We start from the raw sequence: 22,677 nt of genomic DNA on the forward strand, positions 1-22,677 counted from the left end.
TATTTTGTTAATGAGTTTATTTTATTTAATTATTAATGTGTGCAGGCATTTTGTTTCTATAAATCTACATTATCTATTGAATTTAAAAGTTCCGCTAACTTAAATTTTACTTTCTTATAAATTTCTCTCAGTCATTATCAATTAAAGAAAATGTTTGTATATAAAGTTAAAACAATGGGATTCAGAACAGGAAGCTATGAGAATTAGTAAATTTATATTTTTAATAATAAAATTAATTGTTTATCAAACAATTAGATATAGAAGTTCAAAAAGGAGGAACAAACTGACAATTAAAATTTCAAAGATAATCTTTCCGAAAATAAAATAAATTTCCTTTTGACAAACATTATCCTGCTGTGAATTAAATGTTTAAGAATTTTTACTGAATACAAGACAATAAAAAGATGCCCGCTTCATATATTTTGCAGTTTCTTCTTTTATAGCAGGTTCTCACTTATTCTAAGGATTTTTTTTTTGGGGGGGGGGGGTTCAATTGCCCCTTTTTATGAAGAAATCTCTGATGATCAACTCCCTGTTTATATCTCTAAACGAGCTTGGTTATTCAAAATATTAGAATTTATTAGGGCCATTTTATTTATTAACATATATTGTGTCCAGTGTATTCTAATATTTTGACATACCTGTCTTTAATATAAGTTGCCACTTCTTTCCAACATTTAAGAAGTTTTAAAAATTAAGTATTGTTTTACAATATATTTAATAATAATTCAATAAAAATACAATTTTGAAGGCAGTATTTTACATTTTAATCATAATTTGTTGTACCTTGAATTATATTATTTTTTCCATTTTGCTTAAATTATAATGCTTCAATTATAGTTGCCGTAACCTTTCACCTTCAAAACTTTTGTTAAAACTAATGTTTTTAGTAATTTGTTTTGCATTAATTATTATTGTAGATTATCATTTCTTCATCATACATTGTGATATATTAGCAGAATAATCGCAACCAATTTTCATGTTTATTTCTTCATCACCATTAAAAGAAAGTAATTTTTTTCAAGTCATCTTTATTAAATATTTAATTATTTATTTATTTTCCAATTTGATAGTCTGAAGCATTCAGTTTGAATACCAATGATTTCAAAAATTATTGTTCATTTTTGAATTAGAAGAAGCATTTGAGGGCTTTTATTGGTTTAATATGAGTTTTAGTTCAAGTTTCAATTACTTACAAAAACTGCTCAATATTTTAAATTATAAAATTTTTTTTTCATTCAAAGTTTTTTTATCACAATAATTCTTAGTTCTAACATTATTCTAACATACATTAATTTTTAAAAAAATATTCAGGTTAACTTAAATTATTTTCTGATTTGTTTTCAATAGTTATTTTAGATTAACAAGATTTTAAATGAAATCTTTGAATAAAAGCAATATTGTTTTTATTATATAACCGTTTTTCTTTATCAGTAATATTCCATAAAAATATTTTAAATCCCAATACAGTTGTAAAACACATCATATGCACATGTCAAAATGCATATTTTGACAATTTTAACTTTTCTTCTCATTTAAGTTTTAAATCCCACCTTCAATTTAGTCTGACGTCATAGCAGAACGTGACTATTTCTTCTCCCCCCCCCCCGAATATTCAATCTTTAATGCCTCCATTGAATTCGACGTGATGTTCTTAAAAGAATTTCAACATGTTACTTACAGATAACAAATCAGTACTTCGACGCATATAGCCCCAAAAGAAAAATGGCGTCATTAGCAAACGACATTTTCGCTATCGAAAACAAATAATTATATTAAAAAATAAGCCGAAAGACGATGTAAAAAAAAGCAGAAATCATTAGATGAGTGAACAACAAGCATCATTAAACTGGAATAAATTTAGAAAACTTCCGGTATATATCTCCGCTTATGGTATGCTAACGAGGCAATATTCTTAGAAGTTTGATTAACGTGATTGCTTAAATTTAGGCGCAATTTTACTATTCGTAAAACTTTTCTGTGATTTATAAATTCTAACAGGTCGTATGCCTAAAAGAAGTTTAAGAAAATTAATATCGCAGCATAAATGAAGTGTAAGGTTTGTCATGTTTTGAGTGTTATCCCTGATTTGGCTATATTTGTGTAAAATATAGCCGTTTGTTATTTTTTGGGTCAACATCATAGCATGCATGCAGAGTCTTCTGAATTCCTTTGTTATTTGTTTCCTTGAAAATTAAATTGAAAGAACGTGTTATATGGTAAACACTGCAAGTATAATAAGTTTGAATGCAGACATTAAAGGCTTATTATTTGTAAAAATATTAAACTTTTTTCCTTCCAGCAAATGCTTAGAATATTTGTTGTTGTTGATGATGCGGTTAATTCACGTCGCACTAGAGCTGCACAATGGGCTATTGGCGACGGTCTGGGAAACATCCCGGAGGATGATCCGAGGACATGCTATCACAATTTTGATCCTCTGAGGCCCACAATTTTGATCTTCGGTAGCCCTACGACCTGCGCGAAGTGGAGCACTTTACGGTAGCACAGTTTAACGAGGACCAATACCGCACACCCTCGGTCCCTACGCAGACCTTAGGATATTTAATTGATAAATAAATTCCGAGTAACTCTCAATAGTAAGTACTATAATTTCGGTAGTATTTAATATTAAGTATTAAGCGTAATATTAAGTATAATTTAACATATTAAATTCCTATCTGCTGTATCTTTTTAAGATTATAAAAAGTAATTAAAAAAATGACACACTTGTTTTTTTAGTGGAGAAAAAGATTTGCTAAGAAAATTGAGACAGCTTCTGGTAATTAATCATCAATATTTATTATTTACAATTTAACTTTAGATAATCTAATAAAATAATAGGAAAATAAAAAGTTCTACAAACTTTTTAGTCAGAAAAAAATTAACATTTACGATTTTAACTATAAGTTCATCAAATATACTATTGCAACCCCAAAAATACCTATTTATTCGCATATAGCAAAGAAAAATTAAATTCAATTAGTTTTTTTTTTTTTTAAAAAAGAGAGATAAATATGCTTATGATATTAAAAATAAATTAAGTTTAATTATAGTTAAATTAAATAAATTATTAGTTAAATTAAGTAAAATAATTTAAGTCAAATTAAGTAAATAGAGAACGGGAAGCGATCGCCTCCCCAGGTTTCCCTTTTCGCGAAGAAGTGCGTAGGAAAAATAGTGAAGTTCATTTTTAGATAGTAAGCAGCTGTTTTTTTAACCAACTCGATGACGTCACGTCGATAGACATAATTCCGTGCAGGTGATTCCTTAGTTTCAGCAGTCTACTGTCTGGGGGATTTGATATTTTAATTGAGTTTTTCGCATGAATTAACTTAGCTCTTTTATTTAGCATAGACGGCTCTTTATTTCAAAACATTTTAAGTTGCGCGTGTGTGTTGCACAGCTGAAATAACTATGAGTACACATCGTTTAGCCATGGGTAAGTGTATTCTTTTTCCAAAATTATTTCGTTTTGATTTATAGAATAAGAAAAATTTTAATATTAAATTGTTTTTGAAAAAAAGTTTTTATGTTTTGATTTAACGATTCGAAAAAAAGGATTATCAATTTGCCAGGCGACATTGACGAGGAATTCACCTGCAGCGGCGTATTTGAAACCCCCGTCTAATGATGCCAAACGGGCCAAAAAAGTCGAGAGAAAGTATGATTTGGACTTAGAGGAAAGTACGAGCAAAGTACATAAGGTGCCGCCCTACATTGTATATTTGGGAAGGGGGCTTAATTTGCGAATACAAAGAATTTTGAGGCTCTCATTATGTGGGTTTGGGGAAAGTAACAGAAAACGACATCCGTAACAGATTTAATATTCCTGTGAATCAAATTGACACACTGCAGAAGGCGTTAGAGCAGAGGTCGCCAAAGTGATCTATATAGACCCCCAGGGGTCTATTTAACAAAAGCGGGGGTCGATCTGAGACAGGGGGGCGAATGGGGGTCGATCCGAATCGGAAGGGTCGATTGTGGATCGAGAAAAAAAAAACAGTTCTCAATACGCAAATCACACATACCTAATTAAGTATGCAAAATTTGTGATTTTTTTTATAATTGACTCAATATCAGTTTCTTTATGAAACATAAATTAATAAACGTATATTTATTGGGGTGAAACAAGTATTTACGTACCACCGCGCAGTGGCACGAACTCAGGGCAGTTTATAAGTCATATGCATATGTGCACTTGTCCAAATGTCACGTGTGACGAGCATTGACGTTACAAATGCAAATATCATATGCAGTTTCAGCCATCTTTGAAAACTGTGTTGAATATTTGCAGTGTCATTATTAAAACTTTTATAGTGATGGATAATTAGTAATTGTTTCGATTAAACCATTCGTTTGGTTTAGATATCAATTTTAATTATCAATGCACAAAAAAGAAGGTAAGCATTAATAATATGGATTAGTACAGCCCGCGACAAAACTATAGCACACTTTGTATTTCTTTTAAGAAAATTACAAAATTGACCAATTTTGACGAAAATTAAAATTGACCAATTTTGACGAAAATTAAAATTGACCAATTTTGAACCCAATATAGCGAACCATGCAAAAAGAAACACCAGGCACACCCATCTCATTGATCAAGAAGCACCTTAGTTACTTTACTTATTATATCTACTTATGCATGATTACTTATTATTTAATAATAAAGTATTTAAATTTCAATACTAATATATATTTCATAAAACTATTGTTATACACAATGTACTATTACTTTAATAAATGTTTTAAATCATAAAATAAATGTACACAGTATCTAATCGAGTTTCATTTTAATTAATAGAAAATTACTTTTGTGGGGGTCGATGGAGATTTCGAAAAATTATATAGGGGTCGATGATCAAAAAAGTTTGGCGACCCCTGCGTTAGAGTAAAGTGACCACACGTCCCGATTTTGGCGGGACAGTCCCGCTTTTTGGTGGACTGTCCCGCGTCCCGCCGATTTTTAAAAATGTCCCGCTTTTTAGGAAATATCTGCATTTCTTATTTTAAATGTACTGTAAAAATATATTACCTATTACTTATTAAGTATTATGGTAAATATAAAAAAATAAAAAATACATTAAAAAAACACATAAAATGCATGCAGAGTAAACTAAATTAGGCAATGTACCGAGTTAGATTTACTCGGTGGTGTTCGATCATTGTCGTTACGTCTCCGCTTAATTCAGATAAGTGCAGACAGTGCGGTTTGTTGTTTTCAATTTGACGTTCGGTTTGACTCATTATTTGATTGACGAAGGAAGTGGTAGAGCAATAGTCGCCACAACGTAACGGTCAATAAGGTAAAATTTAATATTCTTTTTTAGCCTTTGTTGTAAATTTTTTATTTATTTCTAGTATTTACCCACAGAATAAAAGATGAGTAAAAAAAGAGAATGTAAATTGAATGAAGAGTAAGCAGAGAATTTCCATTTATTAAAAAACCAAAATAGATTACATGGTACAATGTGATAAATGCAATGCTGAATTTTCGGTCTCACATGGCGGAAAAAACGATATTACAAAGAGGCACAAAAGATTTTTGAATAATGCCGCTTCCTCGTCTAAAATGAACAGTTTTTTTTTTTTTTTTTTTTGCAGTGCTAGCTTTGGCAACACGGAAAAACAGCTAGCATTAGTGGAAGGGCTATTTGCTTTCCACATCATAAACCACAATCAAAGTTTCAGATCAATGGATTGTACGTCACAAATGATCATAACATTATGCGAAAAAAAATTTGCATGTGCAAAGACAAAAACCGAAGCAATTATTTGTAATGTTTTTTCACCATATTCGTTTTCACAATTGCAGAAGGAATTAGAAAAATGCGCTTTTATATCCATATATTCTGATTCTTCCAACCACAAAGATTTAAAATTATTTCCCACAATTGTTAGATTTTTTGATCCAGAAACAGGAATTAAAATTGGAATATTAGATTTTGTTTCATTGCCGGGTGAAACTTCACAAATAATTTTTGATTCAATAAGTACTATTTTAAAAAAGAATAATTTGAACAGTAAAATTATTGCGTCTTGTGCGGATAACACTAACGCAAATTTTGGTGGAAAAGCTAGAAGAGACATCAATAACGTTTTTACGAAATTTAGCGAACATTTGAACCAAAAAATTATTGGAGTAGGTTGTGCAGCGCACATTCTACGTAATACTGTTTACTACATCTGACTTACTTTCAGTTGATGTTGAAAATATTATTGCAAAAATTTATCCGTATTTATATATATATATATATATATACTGTGCTTGTTCAGAGTTTGAAGGATTTTTGTGAAAGAGCAGAAATCGAATACAAAAGAATTCTTGGTTACAGCAAAACACGATGGCTAGCTCTTTCACCAGCAGCAGATAATATTTTAAAAATATACAAACCATTAAAATCATACTTTTTATCACAAGATAAATGTTCAAGAATATTTCAGCTCTTTTTTGAAAATGACACATCACAAATTTGGCTTCAGTTCATCCCAACCAAGCTACATTATTTCACAATGCTGTGAAAATTATTGAAGGGGGCAAAATTTCAATTACGGAAGTGTCAATTGAAATCAATAATTTAAAAACAAAATTACGAGAAAGAATTGATAACGATTACATTCCTCTAATTATTCGAAAAGACATCACTAGGTTGGAGGAACAAGGTGCCATTAAACGACCTGATTTTCTGAAACATGTCAAAATTTTTTACAATAACTTCTTGGAATATCTTGAAGAATGGACAATTCAATTCGAAGATATTAAAAATTTTCATTCTGTGACATTAAAAAGGAGATTTTAAGGGAAATGTGGAAAATCTTTTGAATATATCAGTAACCATTTTCCGAAAAATAATATTTGCGAAAATGATCTTTTTGATGAGGTGTCATTGGTAAAAAGATATGTTACAGATGAAAAAATTAAATGTTGGTTGTCTGCAAATGTGGAAACAGACAGAAAATGGTATTCCTTCATTTTAAACAGAATAATATTCCTTATCAAAAAATTTTGAAAATTGTAGAATTCACGCTCTCCTTTCCAGGAACAAATGCAGCAACAGAACGTGTTTTTTCTGGTATCAATAAAATATGAACAACTGAAAAAACTCAGTTGAGCATTAAAACTTTAAAATCTATATTAAGTATAAAATATAATTTAACCATTCAAATTATATTATATTTTACACAATTATATTTTACGAATGTACATGAATGTACAATACGTACATGAATTCATGTGAAATATTTCACGATATTTTGATAAATGATCCGAATCTATTGCAAAGTATTCACTCGGATCAAAAATATGACCGTGAAAGAAAATCATAATTTTTTTTAAATTAAAAAATTTAATTTGATTAAAAATAACGATGCTCAAATTATTATTTTTTAAAAATATTTTTCTAGTTTCCAATAATTAATAATAAATACATTTTTGTACAAGTATATGAATGTATACAATAAAATATATATAATTAAATTGTAATTCTCATTTCATCCCATTCGTTCCGCTTTGTCTCAATGAAAATGTGGTCACTTTACGTTAGAGGCAATCAAGACCCACCTGCGTAAAAACAAACTATAGTGATATAATTTTCAAAATTTTTCTGACTAGCATGAAATATAAATATAGATGTAGTAGCATAGCTGGTTTAAAATAGAGTAGTATAATATATATATGTATTGGCATAACTGGTTTAATTTTTTTTTAAAATATTACTCATTAATAGTTTTATTTTTTTTAAAAAAAATTTCTGAATATATATATAGTTGCATATATATACATGGATATATAGTTGCATATATATATATATATATTAATTTTTTAAAAAAAATATATATTACTCATTAATAGTTTCATTTTTTTTCCAGAAAAAGGCGATACAATTTTTATTTTAAAGCACTTTCATTTAAACTTTATTTTAGCATTGAATGTTATTTTTTAGTTGATGATATAGTTACAACGAAAAGTCAAGTAAATGTGGTGATTGTTATTATTATTAAATTTCTTTAAAAGTACTATTCTTTTGTGTTTTTAAATTTATTTATTTTAAGCGATTGCTGAATTTTAACTGAATACTTTTTTAAATGTAATTGCTGAATATCTTTTTAAACTCGGAAGAGAAAAATTTTTTCCCTCTTATCCATACACACACACACACATTCCATGCTTGAAAGTTTCTTTTTTAAAAGGATTGTTTTGATAGTGATTATAGTGGTTTCTGTGTGTATTCTTCTTCTTGAATAAGTTGAGTTTTTTTGCTTAACATGATTACTTTTCAAGAGAGACGTTCATCCTTTAATGGTTTTATTCGCACGCATAGCATGTAGACTACAATGACTTATGTACATTTTATCGCGATGCTAAGCCTGCAATTTTCAACCTGTTAAATACATCCATCACTCTAAGAATGAGAATTATTATTTGTCTGAGCGTTTTATTTTCGAAAGAAATCGACGGGGAAGAGCTGCAACAGCCAGGGACAGAACCAGAAATGTTTCCTGGGGGGGGGTCATGGACTCATATTCCGCCCCCCCCCCGACAATTAATTTTTATTTTAAATTTTAAATGTTTTTTTTGAGTAAAAAAAACTGGGGTTTTTAATGCTAGTCTCTTCATTTATTTTTTTCATAATGAACAATAGAACAATACATAAATAATTCAAGTATTCAACATCTTTAAATAATAAATGTAATGCGTTTTTTAGAAACTTTGGCAAATCTGCCAACCTGTTGAAACTCTCGGTGTGCTTCAACATTATTAATGTTTACAATGAAACTATGACGAATTTCGTTTTAATCTTTTGGATTATGATTCTTGAAACAGTGAAGAACGTAATTAGATGGAAAAAAATCGATTTTTCAGACCTACCTAAGTGTATATGCCCCCTTAAATAATTCTTAAAATATTTTATTTCCTTTGTAAACTATTAAAAAAATTATTATTTTTACTTTTTAAAAGAAAAATTGTGGGGGGGCAAGGCCACTATGATCCCCCCCCCCTTTGAATCCGCCACTGGCAACAGCCTTTTTACTTCTGTAGCTTTTAATAACGGATTCTTTCGCGATATGAAATTAAAAGTACGACCGATAAATGTTTCCGAAAAATATTCAATCAAATTGAAAACTTCACAAAAAACGGTTCCTTGCTGGGTTGTTAAAAGGATCGAAGTTTTAGACGCACACGTAGGCAATTTTAGATTTTGCAGAGAGGGTTGTAGCAATGCAAAATTACCAACATATTTGAAAAACAAATAAAGCATTGTTAAACGCTAAGTGCCACGTCAAACTTTGCTTTTCATGCGCTATCGCTGCTGCCTTACATCCTGTTCGAGTTAATGCTAATCGGAGTAAAAAGTACGCTAGATTCGTAAGGAAATTTAAATTGGATAATGTAACTTTTCTATAAGTGTCTATAAGTAACATTAAAAAGTTTGAAAAACTTAACAATTTGAAAATAAATGTATATGGAATAGAAGACAAAATCGTCTGTCCGATTTACGTTTCAGACGATGAGACAAATACGAATCCAAATTGATTTGTTATTTTTTGATAATCATTTTCTTCTCATAAAAAATTTCAATAGGTTTTTATGCCCCGGACATAGTTAAATTATAGCTGTAAACGCTGTCTTACTAGTTTCAAATGATCTTCGACTTTAGTCGCGCACAAGAAACTATGCCAAGAGAACAAAATACAAAAAGTCAGTATGCCCCTTAAAGATGCACCAATCTGAATAGAATGATCAAGCACCCTTTCGTTATTTACTGCGATTTCGAATCGCTCACCAAAGAAGTTTCAGGACCGGGCCCCTCCTCATCGCGAAGCTTTGCATGGGAAATTGAAAAGGCTCGAAGCCGTCATTTATAGCATTATAGTTCTGGATTTTGATGAAAAGATCATATTTCTTGAATACTACGCCGGTCAAAACACCGTGTTGCAATTTCTAGAAACCCTTAAATATCTTTCGCAACATATTCTGAAATTAATGCATCAGGTATCACCAATGATTTCTGAAATTGATACATCAGTTATCGCCAATGTCTTCTGAAATTGATGCACCAGGTATCGCCATTGTCTTCTGAAATTGATACATCAGTTATCGCCAATGTCTTCTAAAATTGATACATCAGGTATCGCCAATGATTGAAGAAATTGGGCATGATATCGACCCCGACAGATGCCACATATGTAAAAAGGAGTTTGTGTGTAATGACATAAGGGTAAGGGATCACCAACATTTTGGCGACTGTGCTATTCGCGGTGGGGCATGTCAGGTCTGCTCTGCAATCCAAATTGTCGTATTCGATATTTTATACCCATAGTTCTTCACAACGGCGAAAATTACGCTGCTCGTTTAATTTTAAAAAAACATTCCAAAAAATTATGCCGGTGCAATTAATGTCATCTCTGTTAATATGGAAAAATTCATGATGTTTTCTCTAGATTCCCTTAAATTTATGGACTCATTTCAGTTTTTAAACAGATCACTCGACACTCTAGTTGATAATTTGATTAACGCTAATCACGACTTCAAAATTTTTTCGCAAAATTTTTGAACATGAACAACATCGCAATTATTGTTGAGAAAGGGAATATTTCCTTATAGTTATTTAGATAGCATCGATACATTGAAAGAAACAACATTACCTTCTAAAAGAAGCATTTTTCAACATTTTAACCAACTCGCCAACTCGGATGAAGATCGTGATCACGCTAGAAATGTATACCAAAATTTTCGTTGCGAAACAATACATAGTACTGTATCAAAACACAGATACTGTATTCTTGGCAGAAATATTTTCTTCCTTTAGACAGAAATGCTTAAAAGAATACGAACTCGGTCCGGTACATTTCTTTACGAGCTCTGAGCTAACGTGGAATGCGGGTCTGAATATTACCAGAGTCAAATTAAAGTTGTTAAAAAATGTAGATTAGTATATTTGGTTCGAAAGTCAAATGCGCGGTGGTGTGTGTTATTTGGGCAAACGATACTGTAAAGCAAACAATCCCTATTTAGAAGAATATGACGAAAATAATCCGCATAATTTCATATGCGCGTTAGATGTCTGTAATCTCTATGGCACTGTAATGTGTCAGAAATTGCCTATCGATAACTTTTCGTGGCTTACAGAAGATGAAATTTTAAATTTTGATGCTTATAATTAAGATGCGAACTCAAATGTCGGATTCATTCTCGAAGTATACTTGGACTGTCCCTCCTTAGTGCATGATAAATTGGATGAGTTTCCCCTGGCAGTCGAACATTTTAATGTAACATACGATATTTTATCCAATTATTCTAAAAAATTGCGCGATCAGTTCAATTTAAAATCCACATTACCCACCAAAAAGCTGACTCCCGCATTATACGACAAAAAGAATTATATTACGCACTACTTAAATTTGAGATTTTACTTAGATCAGGGTGCACTGTTTAAGGTTGGGTATCGAACTGAACAAGTTATATATATAAAATTAACAAAAGAACTTAGAAGAAATATGGCCGAATTAATAAAATTACGTATAGTTAGCATAACCCATACAACAATCTGAACGAGAAACAGGGATAAAAAACAAGTATTTACCTGGAGTTATCTTCTAGTAAATCTAGATGAATAAATCACTCAAAAAGATAGTCACTTTAGAAAAACCAAAAAGTTCTTTTTATTAGGCGGATCCATATTGAAAGACAGGCAAATAGTATCCAATGGTGGAGTAGTGGGTGAAGGGCAGGACATTCAGGGAAAAGGAAATCTTAGATGAAATCCAGAAGACTGTAGGTTGGCGATGGATCATTTTATCCCATCATTTAGTGGGAACTGAGCAGCTACCAGAAGCAGAGGTCTTCTCAGCAATAACAACGGTTGAAGCATACCCCAGAATTTGGGATTTTCTCTGCTTTCCATCACAAAATGAAATTTTCAAAAATCGAAGAAAACGTTCATGTTTCTGTTGAAGATTTTTGCGATCTAAGTTCAAATTTTAATTAAGTGCAAATTGAAGTTTCTATTCTAGTAGTATTTAATGCAAAAGGCAGTCAGATAAATTCTTAAAATGGTCGAAAAAAAGGGTTCGTCTCATAAATGGGAGACAACACGAAAGATGGCGTCTGGCATGACGCTAAAAAAATAAATTCCATCCTTCAAGAGGATGGAAAAATAGAATGCACCCACTGCGAGGCAACTGCAGTGTAGATGGACGATGTAAACTTGAATAACTCTGCTCGCCCTCTGCCTTTTTATCCTCTTGCTTAAAGTTAAAATTAAAGACTACACGAAAGATGGCGTCTGGCATGACGCCATCTTTCGATTTTGAACGCTCTTGAAAACGTAACTATTCATTTTTCTTACGTTCGTGGCCATAGCGGTATTTTGGGCAATGAAAGAGCAGACCAATTGGCTAGGGAAGCTAAGTGTGGTGAAATAGACTTAAGGGCGTCTGTTCCAGCTTCTCACTGGAAGCGCATCGCTAGAGATAAAATCATTGCGGACTGGAATGCAGAATTTCTTGCTTCGCCTCGGTCGCTCTGGACGAAAAGGTTCTTTCCATCCATTTTTCACCGTTTGCAATGTAAATTCTTTGCAACTGATTTTAAATTGACCCACATTTTAACAAACCATGGAAATTTTAAGAGATATTTATTTCGTTTCCATCTGCAGACCAGTGGAAATTGTGCTTGCGGTGATGCTGATGAAGATGCTGAACATATTCTTCTTCACTGTAGTCTCTATGAGAGTGCCCGAATGAATTTAAAGACTGATTTGAGACGTCTTTCAATTTGTTGGCCACCTGTCTTATCAGAACTGGTCAAAAGTATTGAAAGTCTTGCGGCCTTGCGGAATTTTGTATTTAATGTAAATTTGTAAATTTTTCTCCTTTTGTTTTCTACTTACAACTGTAAGCCTCATGCTATACTTTGTGGTGCATGAGGAGTTTTAAGTCGTTTAAATTTAAAAAAAAAATCATTCAAGAGAATAGAAAAATAGAATGTACCCACTGCGAGGCAACTGCAGTGTAGATGGACGATGTAAACTTGAATAACTCTGCTCGCCCTCTGCCTTTTTATCCTCTTGCTTAAAGTGAAAGTTGAATTGCTTATTTTTAACAAGTTGAGATGTTACCACAATTATTTTTCGAGCGTTACGGTTAAGAAACACATCTCCGATCTTGTAAGGCACGCTGGCATCAAAGATACCGACAACCATCTGTAAAATTCTACGAAAAAGGGTTGGGCGAAAGGAATGTAAAACGTAACGTCAGGGGTAGAAAGTCCCCATTGCACTACAGATTAAGGGGCGAGAGGAATTATATCAGGAAATAAGGATTTGTAACAGGTGTTGAAGCCGGTATGTTGCTACGCCCGTTGGCTTCTTGGCGTCATTGTTATCAGCCAAGAGCCAGTTGATGTGAAACAACAAAAAAGCGCATACACGCTCCGCAGCGCTACCAGCGCACCCGCAAAATACATAGTTTACAGTCCACGTTTGATTTTTTATACACCCGCAAGCTATCGGCCAAACACTGGTCCGAACGATCAGGAGGATAAAGATCCAGTATATCGCAAATTTACAATAAAAAACCCGCATTCATTATTGGACTGACCACGCATCGCATCAGAAATAACGCAGCATATCTCCAGCCATAGAATTAGTGAAAGGTAGGCAAATTTTCATCATTTATTTACCGCATAATTTCATTTAATAAATAATGGATAACATCGAGAAATGTAGAAAGAAACGCGCTACAATCAGAACTAGCGCTACAAAACTAATAACAAAAGCAGATACTATAATACAAAGTGACACTAAAGAAATAACAGAACTAAATGAAATATTTGAGCAATTAAGTCAAAAGGAGAGTATTTTGACGTCATTAAATTCTGAAATTGAAAATTTAATTTCGGTTCCAGCAGAATTCGAAACTGAAATTAGCGCTAGCGAAGAATACAGCGAAAAAATCATCAGTGCTAAGTGCAAAATTAAAAATTGCTTAACGTATTTAGAATCAGTTAATCAAGTGAAATTAACTCCCGCAAGTTTTGTAAACAATAGTGTTAGCATAAAATTACCAGAAATTCCGCTTCCGAAATTTTCGGGTAAATGTGAAGAATGGAGTACTTTCAAATTGCAATTCAATAATGTTATTACATCCAATAATCAGTTGACAAATGCACAAAAACTACACTATTTAAATTCAGCTTTAATCGGAGAAGCTAAAAATCTTATTACATTAGATGATACATTCACTTCATTATATACAGCTTTAGAAGAAAGATACGAAAACAAAAGGTTAATAGTAGAATCTCACGTTAAATCAATATTAGATATTGAAAAATTAACGCATGAGTCGGCTAAAGACTTACGTAATTTAATTGATTGTGTAAAGAAAAATATAAGAGCATTAAAAATTTTGGAGTATAATCGCAATGATCTTTCTGATATTTTTGTTTTAAATATAGTACTTCAAAAATTGGATAGGGAAACTCGAAGGCAGTATGAATTAAATATTAGCTCAAACGATGTTCCTAAATTAGATGATTTATTTTCATTTTTGGAAAAACGAGCTCAAATATTAGAAAATACACAATTATCGAATGAAAGAAAACATCCTATTCTCCTACCGAAAAAACATCACTTAACTAATCTAATTATAATTCATTATCATGAATCCTTCTTGCATGCTGGAGCACTTTTACTATTATCAGTTATTCGCAAAGAATTTTGGATAGTAAATGCTAGATCAGTTATAAAAAAGCAAATCTGGAAATGCATAAAATGCTTTCGATTAAAAGAAAAAACCGCGACACAGATAATGGCTCAATTACCACCTTCAAGAGTAACGCCTTCTAGAGTATTTTCCAAGACTGGTCTGGATTATGCAGGTCCATTTTTTGTGAAACCGCGATCTGGACGTGGAGTTAGATCAGTTAAAATGTACATTTGTATATTTGTGTGTTTCGCGACAAAGGCGGTGCACATCGAAGTTGTTGGAAATTTAACCGCTGAATCATTTATTGCAGCTCTAAAAAGATTTGTTGCGCGAAGAGGAAAACCAAATGAATTATTTTCAGACTGTGGTTCAAATTTTGTTGCTGCAAATAAGGAAATTAATCGAGTAGTTAAATCTCTTCAAAAAGAAGAATCCATCCATCAGTATTTTGCCGATGAGCAAATTAAATGGCACTTTAACCCACCTTCAGCACCTCACTTTGGAGGAATTTGGGAAGCTGCCGTGAAATCCGCAAAATCGCATTTGAAAAGAACACTAGGTGATCATAAATTGACCCTTGAAGAGTTTTTAACTCTTACTGCACAAATTGAATCCTGCTTGAACTCTCGTCCTTTGTGTCCAGTATCGGACGATCCCGCTGAGCTTTCAGCACTTACCCCAGGACATTTCCTTGTGGGAACCGCTCTTTCCTCTATACCAGAAGAGAACCTTCTAAGCGAAAACATATCCCCATTAAAACGTTGGCAGTTGACTCAAAAACTTTTCCAGAATTTTTGGAAAAGATGGGTTAACGAGTATATTTCCAGCTTACAGCAGCGCCCCAAATGGTTGCGAGAACAGCCTAATTTGAAAATTAACGATTTAGTTCTCATTAAAGAGGACAATATTCCACCTTTGAAGTGGAAATTAGGGCGTATACAAGAAGTTTTTCCTAGTGCTGATGCTAAGGTAAGAGTGGTCAGTGTCAAAACTGAGACTGGAACTTATAAAAGACCCATTCACAAACTGTCAGTTTTACCTATTGACTGATTAACTTTCTTTATTTTATTTTAGACTTTTCTTTTGTTTTGTGTTAGTTATCCGGTTTATACCAAGGAATCTATACATCTGTTTATAATTATATATATTTAAATTTTATGTATGTTGCATTAGTTTTTTATAATTATCTTTTATTAGATGTATAGTTTAATTCTGTTTTTTGTCAATTTATGTGCAAATTTTGAAACTATGTTTCAAGGTGGCCCGGTATGTTGAAGCCGGTATGTTGCTACGCCCGTTGGCTTCTTGGCGTCATTGTTATCAGCCAAGAGCCAGTTGATGTGAAACAACAAAAAAGCGCATACACGCTCCGCAGCGCTACCAGCGCACCCGCAAAATACATAGTTTACAGTCCACGTTTGATTTTTTATACACCCGCAAGCTATCGGCCAAACACGAGAATATTGGAAGAAGGTAGCCATGAAGATCTGGGAGCTGAGAGGCTCAGAGGATTATTGAAAATTCTACCTGAGTCAGATGAGGCCGAAATGTTAAGAAACTATGATGGTGATAAGAATAAGCTGGGAAATGCAGAAAAATTTCTACTGCAACTCTTAAACGTTCCTAATTACAAACTGCGCATTGAAAGCATGCTGCTGAAAGAAGAATTCATGGCTAATCAGGAGTTCTTGGAAAATAGCATTGAGACAATACGGTGTGCTGCACAAGAACTTGAAGAATGCAAAAAGTTGCACGAAATCTTATATATGGTTCTTGTAGCTGGCAATTTTTTGAATGCGGGTGGTTATGCAGGAAATGCAGCTGGTTTCAAAATGTTATCCTTGTTGAAACTTACAGACATAAGAGCCAACAAACCTAGCATGACACTAATCCACTACGTAGCTGAGCAAGTATTTAAGAAAAGGCCAGATCTTCTCGAGTTTCTGGAAATCCGCAAAATCGCATTTGAAAAGAACACTAGGTGATCATAAATTGACCCTTGAAGAGTTTTTAACTCTTACTGCACAAATTGAATCCTGCTTGAACTCTCGTCCTTTGTGTCCAGTATCGGACGATCCCGCTGAGCTTTCAGCACTTACCCCAGGACATTTCCTTGTGGGAACCGCTCTTTCCTCTATACCAGAAGAGAACCTTCTAAGCGAAAACATATCCCCATTAAAACGTTGGCAGTTGACTCAAAAACTTTTCCAGAATTTTTGGAAAAGATGGGTTAACGAGTATATTTCCAGCTTACAGCAGCGCCCCAAATGGTTGCGAGAACAGCCTAATTTGAAAATTAACGATTTAGTTCTCATTAAAGAGGACAATATTCCACCTTTGAAGTGGAAATTAGGGCGTATACAAGAAGTTTTTCCTAGTGCTGATGCTAAGGTAAGAGTGGTCAGTGTCAAAACTGAGACTGGAACTTATAAAAGACCCATTCACAAACTGTCAGTTTTACCTATTGACTGATTAACTTTCTTTATTTTATTTTAGACTTTTCTTTTGTTTTGTGTTAGTTATCCGGTTTATACCAAGGAATCTATACATCTGTTTATAATTATATATATTTAAATTTTATGTATGTTGCATTAGTTTTTTATAATTATCTTTTATTAGATGTATAGTTTAATTCTGTTTTTTGTCAATTTATGTGCAAATTTTGAAACTATGTTTCAAGGTGGCCCGGTATGTTGAAGCCGGTATGTTGCTACGCCCGTTGGCTTCTTGGCTTTCCTTTGCTTGCTTCCATTTTGATCTTTGCTGCTGTTGAAGGATATACTCTTTCTGCCAACGATTCCAAAAATGTTGGACGATTCTTTGAATTAACTGCCATCTGGAAAGACAGTTCATCTTTGTTGTGCTGTAGTCTGATTCAGGTATAGCTGTTAGAGGACCACCAGCTATAAAGTGTCCAGGAGTTAATGCTGTCAAATCACTTGGATCGCTAGACATCGGTGATATTGGACGTGAATTTAAGCACGCTTCAATTTGTGTGAATACAGTATAAAGTTCCTCGAAAGTTAGTGTTACGTTGGATACGATTTTCTTAAGATGTTGTTTCACACATTTTATGTTAGATTCCCAAATTCCTCCCATGTGTGGAGAATTTACCGGGTTAAAATGCCATTCGATTCCATTTTCACTTAAATGATGTGACACTTCATCATTGTGCTCATATGATTTAAGAAGCGTTGTAATTTCTGCTTTTATTTTACGATTTGCTCCAATGAAGTTAGTGCCGCAGTCACTGTATATATGTGAGCATTTTCCTCGACGAGCAACAAATCGTTTAAGAGCTGCGATGAAAGAATTAGTTGTTAAATCGCTGACAAGTTCCAAGTGCACAGCTTTCGTTGAAAAACATATGAATAGAGCTAAATATGCTTTGGACGATTTAGCTCTGGTAGCTCTCGAAATTTTTACCAAAAAAGGTCCACAATAGTCCACACCGCAATGTGTGAATGGTCGGGAGGGATTTACGCGTGAAGCTGGTAAATCTCCCATTTGTTGCGTTAATCGTTGAGCTTGATGACGCATGGTGTCAATTCGATGGATGTTGATTATAAGAAAGTTTCATGAAATCCTCACATTTATAAATTTGATGTTGTCCTTTACAAAATAAACACATTTGAGGAACCATTAAATGCGATGATACATTATCATTTTTACTAAACGATTTATATTTATTTTGAATAGGCATTACTCGTTTGTTTACATTAATCGAAGCTAAAGCAGAAGCACGCAGTTCCAAAAAGGCTTTAAATTCTGAAAACGATCTGAGTGAGCGATCTTTATGTGACAGATGCCTTATGTGCTTTTCGCAAAGCCAATGGTTAGAAGAATATAATATGTTCAACCACGATAGAAGATTAAACGCAGACGACGAATATACTAAATTTCTATACAAATTAATGAATAACGCGTTCTTTGGTAGACTAATGTTAAATAAAAGAAAAAAAAATAAATGTAACGGTCTCCCTAAATATCAAAAAATTGCCAAAAAAAATTATCCAGTCCCTTTTTGGAATACTTTGAACCAATATATAAATCAGCGTTATTTCAACAAACCAGACAGACTCAGTGCTCCGAAGAAACATACTCTGATGACGGTCATTCAAAATAAAATCGGATTATACCCCGATTACGATAAGCGATACTTACTCGATAATGGAATAGACTCTTTAGCATACGGGCACTATAGTATAAATGAAAAAGAAGACGATAGAAGTTAAAATCTGTCTAGCACAAACCACAACCGTTACTTATCACTTTTTGTGTATTTCATACCACTTTTTGTGTATTTCATACCACACTGTGTATTTCATACCACCTCACTTTTTATATATATATATATTTGTTTTTAGTATTTGTGTTTTTTTTTTCACTAATTGATGCATTCCATTCTATTGCATTTTCTACTGAACATTTTTGTGTGTGTTTTTGTATTTTTAACCAGAAAAAGAAGAAAAAAAAAAGCATTCACTCCTAATAATGCCCTGTATGCCAATCTTCTCCTGTGGCAATGTGTATTTGATTCATTGTCGCCGGCAGGGTTAATGTGCAGAGCGACTAAGCCCAACACCATCCGGAGAAGGAACTCTTTCAGAGGAGAAATTAGGTTGACGAAACAAGCCCTTTCATCCCTTCCGGTGAGTGAGAGAGAGGGAGGGAAAGAAACTATGGAGAGAGAGAAAGGAGCTCAGGTAAAGGTCTCAAAAGTTTTTCTCCCCCCCCCACCTTCCCAGCAGTGGCGGATCCAGTGTGAGGGGGCGTTCATAGGGGTCATGACCCCCCCCAAATTGAAAAAAAATTTTTTTTTAATAGTTTACAAAAGATATAAAATATTTAAAAATTTTTTAAGGGGGCATACACACCTAGGTAGGCCGGAAACATGTTCGATTTTTCTTTAATTAGTTTCATCGAAAACATTAACATGTTGAAGCGCGCCGAGAGCACCGAGCGCGCTTCAACAAGTTTAACCAAAGATTGTATTTGCCAAAGTTTGTAAAAAACGCATTATATTAATTATTTAAAGCTTTTGAGTACTTGAATTATTTATGTATTGATCTATTGTGCATTATGAAAAAAAATAAATGAGAAGACTAGCATTAAAAACCCCAGTTTTTTTTTCAAAAAAAAATATTAAAAAAAAATTTTTTTAATAAAAAAAATTAATTAAGGGGGGGGGATTCTGAGTCTATGACACCCCCAGAAAATATTCTGGATCCGCCCCTGCTTACCAGTGAATATCTCTAAGATGCGTCACAGAGAAGCAGATCTTTTTAAGTTAAGCAGGCATGAGCAAATATGACAATATACTTTTATTAATATTTAAAGACTGACATATTCGCTTTGTTAAACTTAGAATATTGCCTTCAAATAATATGTATTTAATGTTAATTAGTTGTTGTCCGATGTTTATGTATTGCTTTCCCTCCCGACAACCCAGCTTTCACTATTCTCGGATGACACTCCTCGCAAGTGAAGAAAAAAGATGGATTACGGAAGAGACGATGAAGAAGGTCAAATCAACTAGTGGAGTTAGAAATGTGTTTTGTTGATGCTTTCATGTGGTTCTTTGGTAAGCATATTTTTAATTGTGTTTTTAAACAATGTAGTTTTTTGACACAATGAAGAAATTAATTTTTTAATATTAACTTTTTATTAGCAGTATTTTACAATTGGGTATAATATGAAAAAAGCACAACTACTTCGATTTAGTAGGAACAACATATGACGCAATGCTAAACGAATGGAATTTAGTTGTTGTTTACTTAGTTATTGTTATTAGTAGTTGTTGTTATTTGTTTTAGTTGTTGTTGTTTATTTAGTTGTATTTAGTTTCAATAACTTTACTTTATAATGCAATAAAATCTGGCGAGCAGCTATTTAAACGATTGAACACTTCGTTTGTTTATTTGTGGCTTGAAGTTAGGCTCGCAGAAAATGCCGTTCATGGGTTAAATTTAGTAGGAACAACACAACCTGTGACGTAGGCTATATTATACCCAATTGCATGCTATTTACATAGTCAATATCTTCAGATTTTCTTTCTTCACGTATTTGACATTTTTCATATTCACAATATTTTTTTATATAGGTGTAAAGAGCAATTTTTTTTTACCCCGCATTCGCGCTAGGCTCGAAAGGAAACACTCCCTTAAAAAACTTCCGTCGGGCAAAATAGTTAAAATGCACACACACACACAGTTTTATTTACACGGGGTGAATCTCAAAAAGAAAGTCATCATTGTTCAGAATTTTGAAGTAGCCAACTTTAAAAGTTAAATCACATCCGGCAGCATCTCTTTGGTTCGTTGAAAGATTTTTTTGCACTTAGAATGGTGGAGAGTAGATCGTGTCCCAGTTCACTTAGTGCATCGTGCACGGTGAAGCGATCACCATCTCTCGCTTTGAAGAAAAGCTCTAAGGGAAGCATTTCTTGGTTCGTTGAAAGATTTTTTTGCACTTAGAATGGTGGAGAGTAGATCGTGTCCCAGTTCACTTAGTGCATCGTGCACGGTGAAGCGATCACCATCTCTCGCTTTGAAAAAAAGCTCTAAGGGAAGCATTTCTTGGTTCGTTGAAAGACTTTTTAGCACTTAGAATGGTAGAGAGTAGATCGTGTCCCAGTTCACTTAGTGCATCGTGCACGGTGAAGCGATCACCATCTCTCGCTTTGAAAAAAAGCTCTAACCGAAGCATTTCTTGGTTCGCTGAAAAATTTTTTTGCACTTAGAATGGTGGAGAGTAGATCGTGTCCCAGTTCACTTAGTGCATCGTGCGTGCACGGTGAAGCGATCACTATCACTCGCTTTAACCAACTAACAAAATCCGAATTGTACACCACTCGGTTTATCATGAATCATCCTGACGATATCAGAGTTCTTCAAAATTTTAAAATAAAGCACATTTTCCGCATTTTCTTGTTCCTTTCTGACAACGCTTCTCATACAATCAGCAAAGTTTGAATAAATGATGAATAACGGAAACGTTTCATTTTTAACAGCCGAATGAGAAATACTCTATGGAGGAAAACGTTATCGCATATTAGTCACGGCGCGACAGTTCCGTGTTTTGTCGTGAAAACAATGGCGACACAATCCGAGTTTTAGTGCAGTTTTTGAAAAACGTGATATACTCTTTTCGTTTTCGATCATATCATTTTTATGTAGTTTAATTAGCGTTAACTTTTTACATTGATGATACAAAAAATACAAAACGAAATAACCACAAGTTGTCGTGTCAGAAGCTTGAAAGCAATATTTGTTATAAGTAAACGATTTCGAATTTGCCCTTAAAAATTTTAAAATATTTGCAGAAGGTGGTCGTCAATAGCTATCAAAATATATTGCTTTTTCATTTGCAAAATGAACTGCAATCCAGTGACTCCCCGGTAAGGTATGCGAATCTAAATTAATAATAAAAGAACAAAAGTCTCTTTTTAAATTTTGGCAGCGTGTCCGATGCGAAAATGCCTCCGAATCCCTTTTTAATTATTTTATTACCACATGCAAAGCGACACAACGAAAGGTTATCCATCAATAATCTGTAAATACTCCGCGCGATTTATCAATCTCAATAGTATTATTGTACTGCGCGTAGCAAATTAAATTTTGAGTTTCGGGGAGATCCTCTGCAAATTTTATATCCAATGGAATATTTCCGTTCTTGGTGATGTTGGCGTGGTTCTCGTTTGAAGCGAAATCCGGGGTGAGATCCATTGCATACGACGTATAACCGTCTTTAATTTCTGAATAGTTAATGTTGATATTTAGCCCGTTATGATAACGCCCTAGGTCGGTGAAGAGACTTAGATAACTTCCAGCGTAACAATTGCTCGCAAAATCAGGTTGATAGGATTTGACCAGGTAGCGTGATTCCAAATGAGAACCATACCCATCCTTATGCCAGAGAATATTTGACTTTTCCCCTCATTCTCGGGAAGACAAGATTTGCGCA

At 33.4% G+C, this 22,677-nt stretch overlaps 1 protein-coding gene and 1 long non-coding RNA gene across 4 annotated transcripts in view; both read left to right on the forward strand.

Moving 5' to 3' along the window:
- The first annotated feature begins 2,060 nt into the window (after positions 1–2,060).
- On the forward strand, positions 2,061–2,995 carry LOC139426793 (uncharacterized). Its single transcript, XR_011638012.2, has 2 exons — positions 2,061–2,600; positions 2,743–2,995. It is a non-coding gene; the product is annotated as an uncharacterized LOC139426793 (long non-coding RNA).
- A 172-nt stretch (positions 2,996–3,167) lies between these two features.
- The window catches only part of LOC107437758 (pancreatic lipase-related protein 2), a 56,688-nt gene continuing 37,178 nt past the window's right edge, over positions 3,168–22,677 (forward strand). The window contains exons 1-2 of one of the 3 annotated variants that reach the window (XM_087152381.1): positions 3,172–3,442; positions 20,165–20,296. In XM_087152381.1, the coding sequence (XP_087008507.1) occupies positions 20,263–20,296 (34 nt within the window). In that variant the 5' untranslated portion in view covers positions 3,172–3,442; positions 20,165–20,262. Of the gene's footprint in view, positions 3,443–19,171; positions 19,419–20,164; positions 20,297–22,677 lie in introns of those variants that run through there. The other 2 variants (XM_087152380.1, XM_016049857.4) reach the window with 2 other exon arrangements.

This window comes from Parasteatoda tepidariorum, chromosome 9 (genome assembly GCF_982258835.1).
Source record: "Parasteatoda tepidariorum strain Cologne lab strain chromosome 9, Ptep-v5.0, whole genome shotgun sequence".
NCBI classification, from domain to species: Eukaryota; Metazoa; Arthropoda; class Arachnida; order Araneae; family Theridiidae; genus Parasteatoda; species Parasteatoda tepidariorum.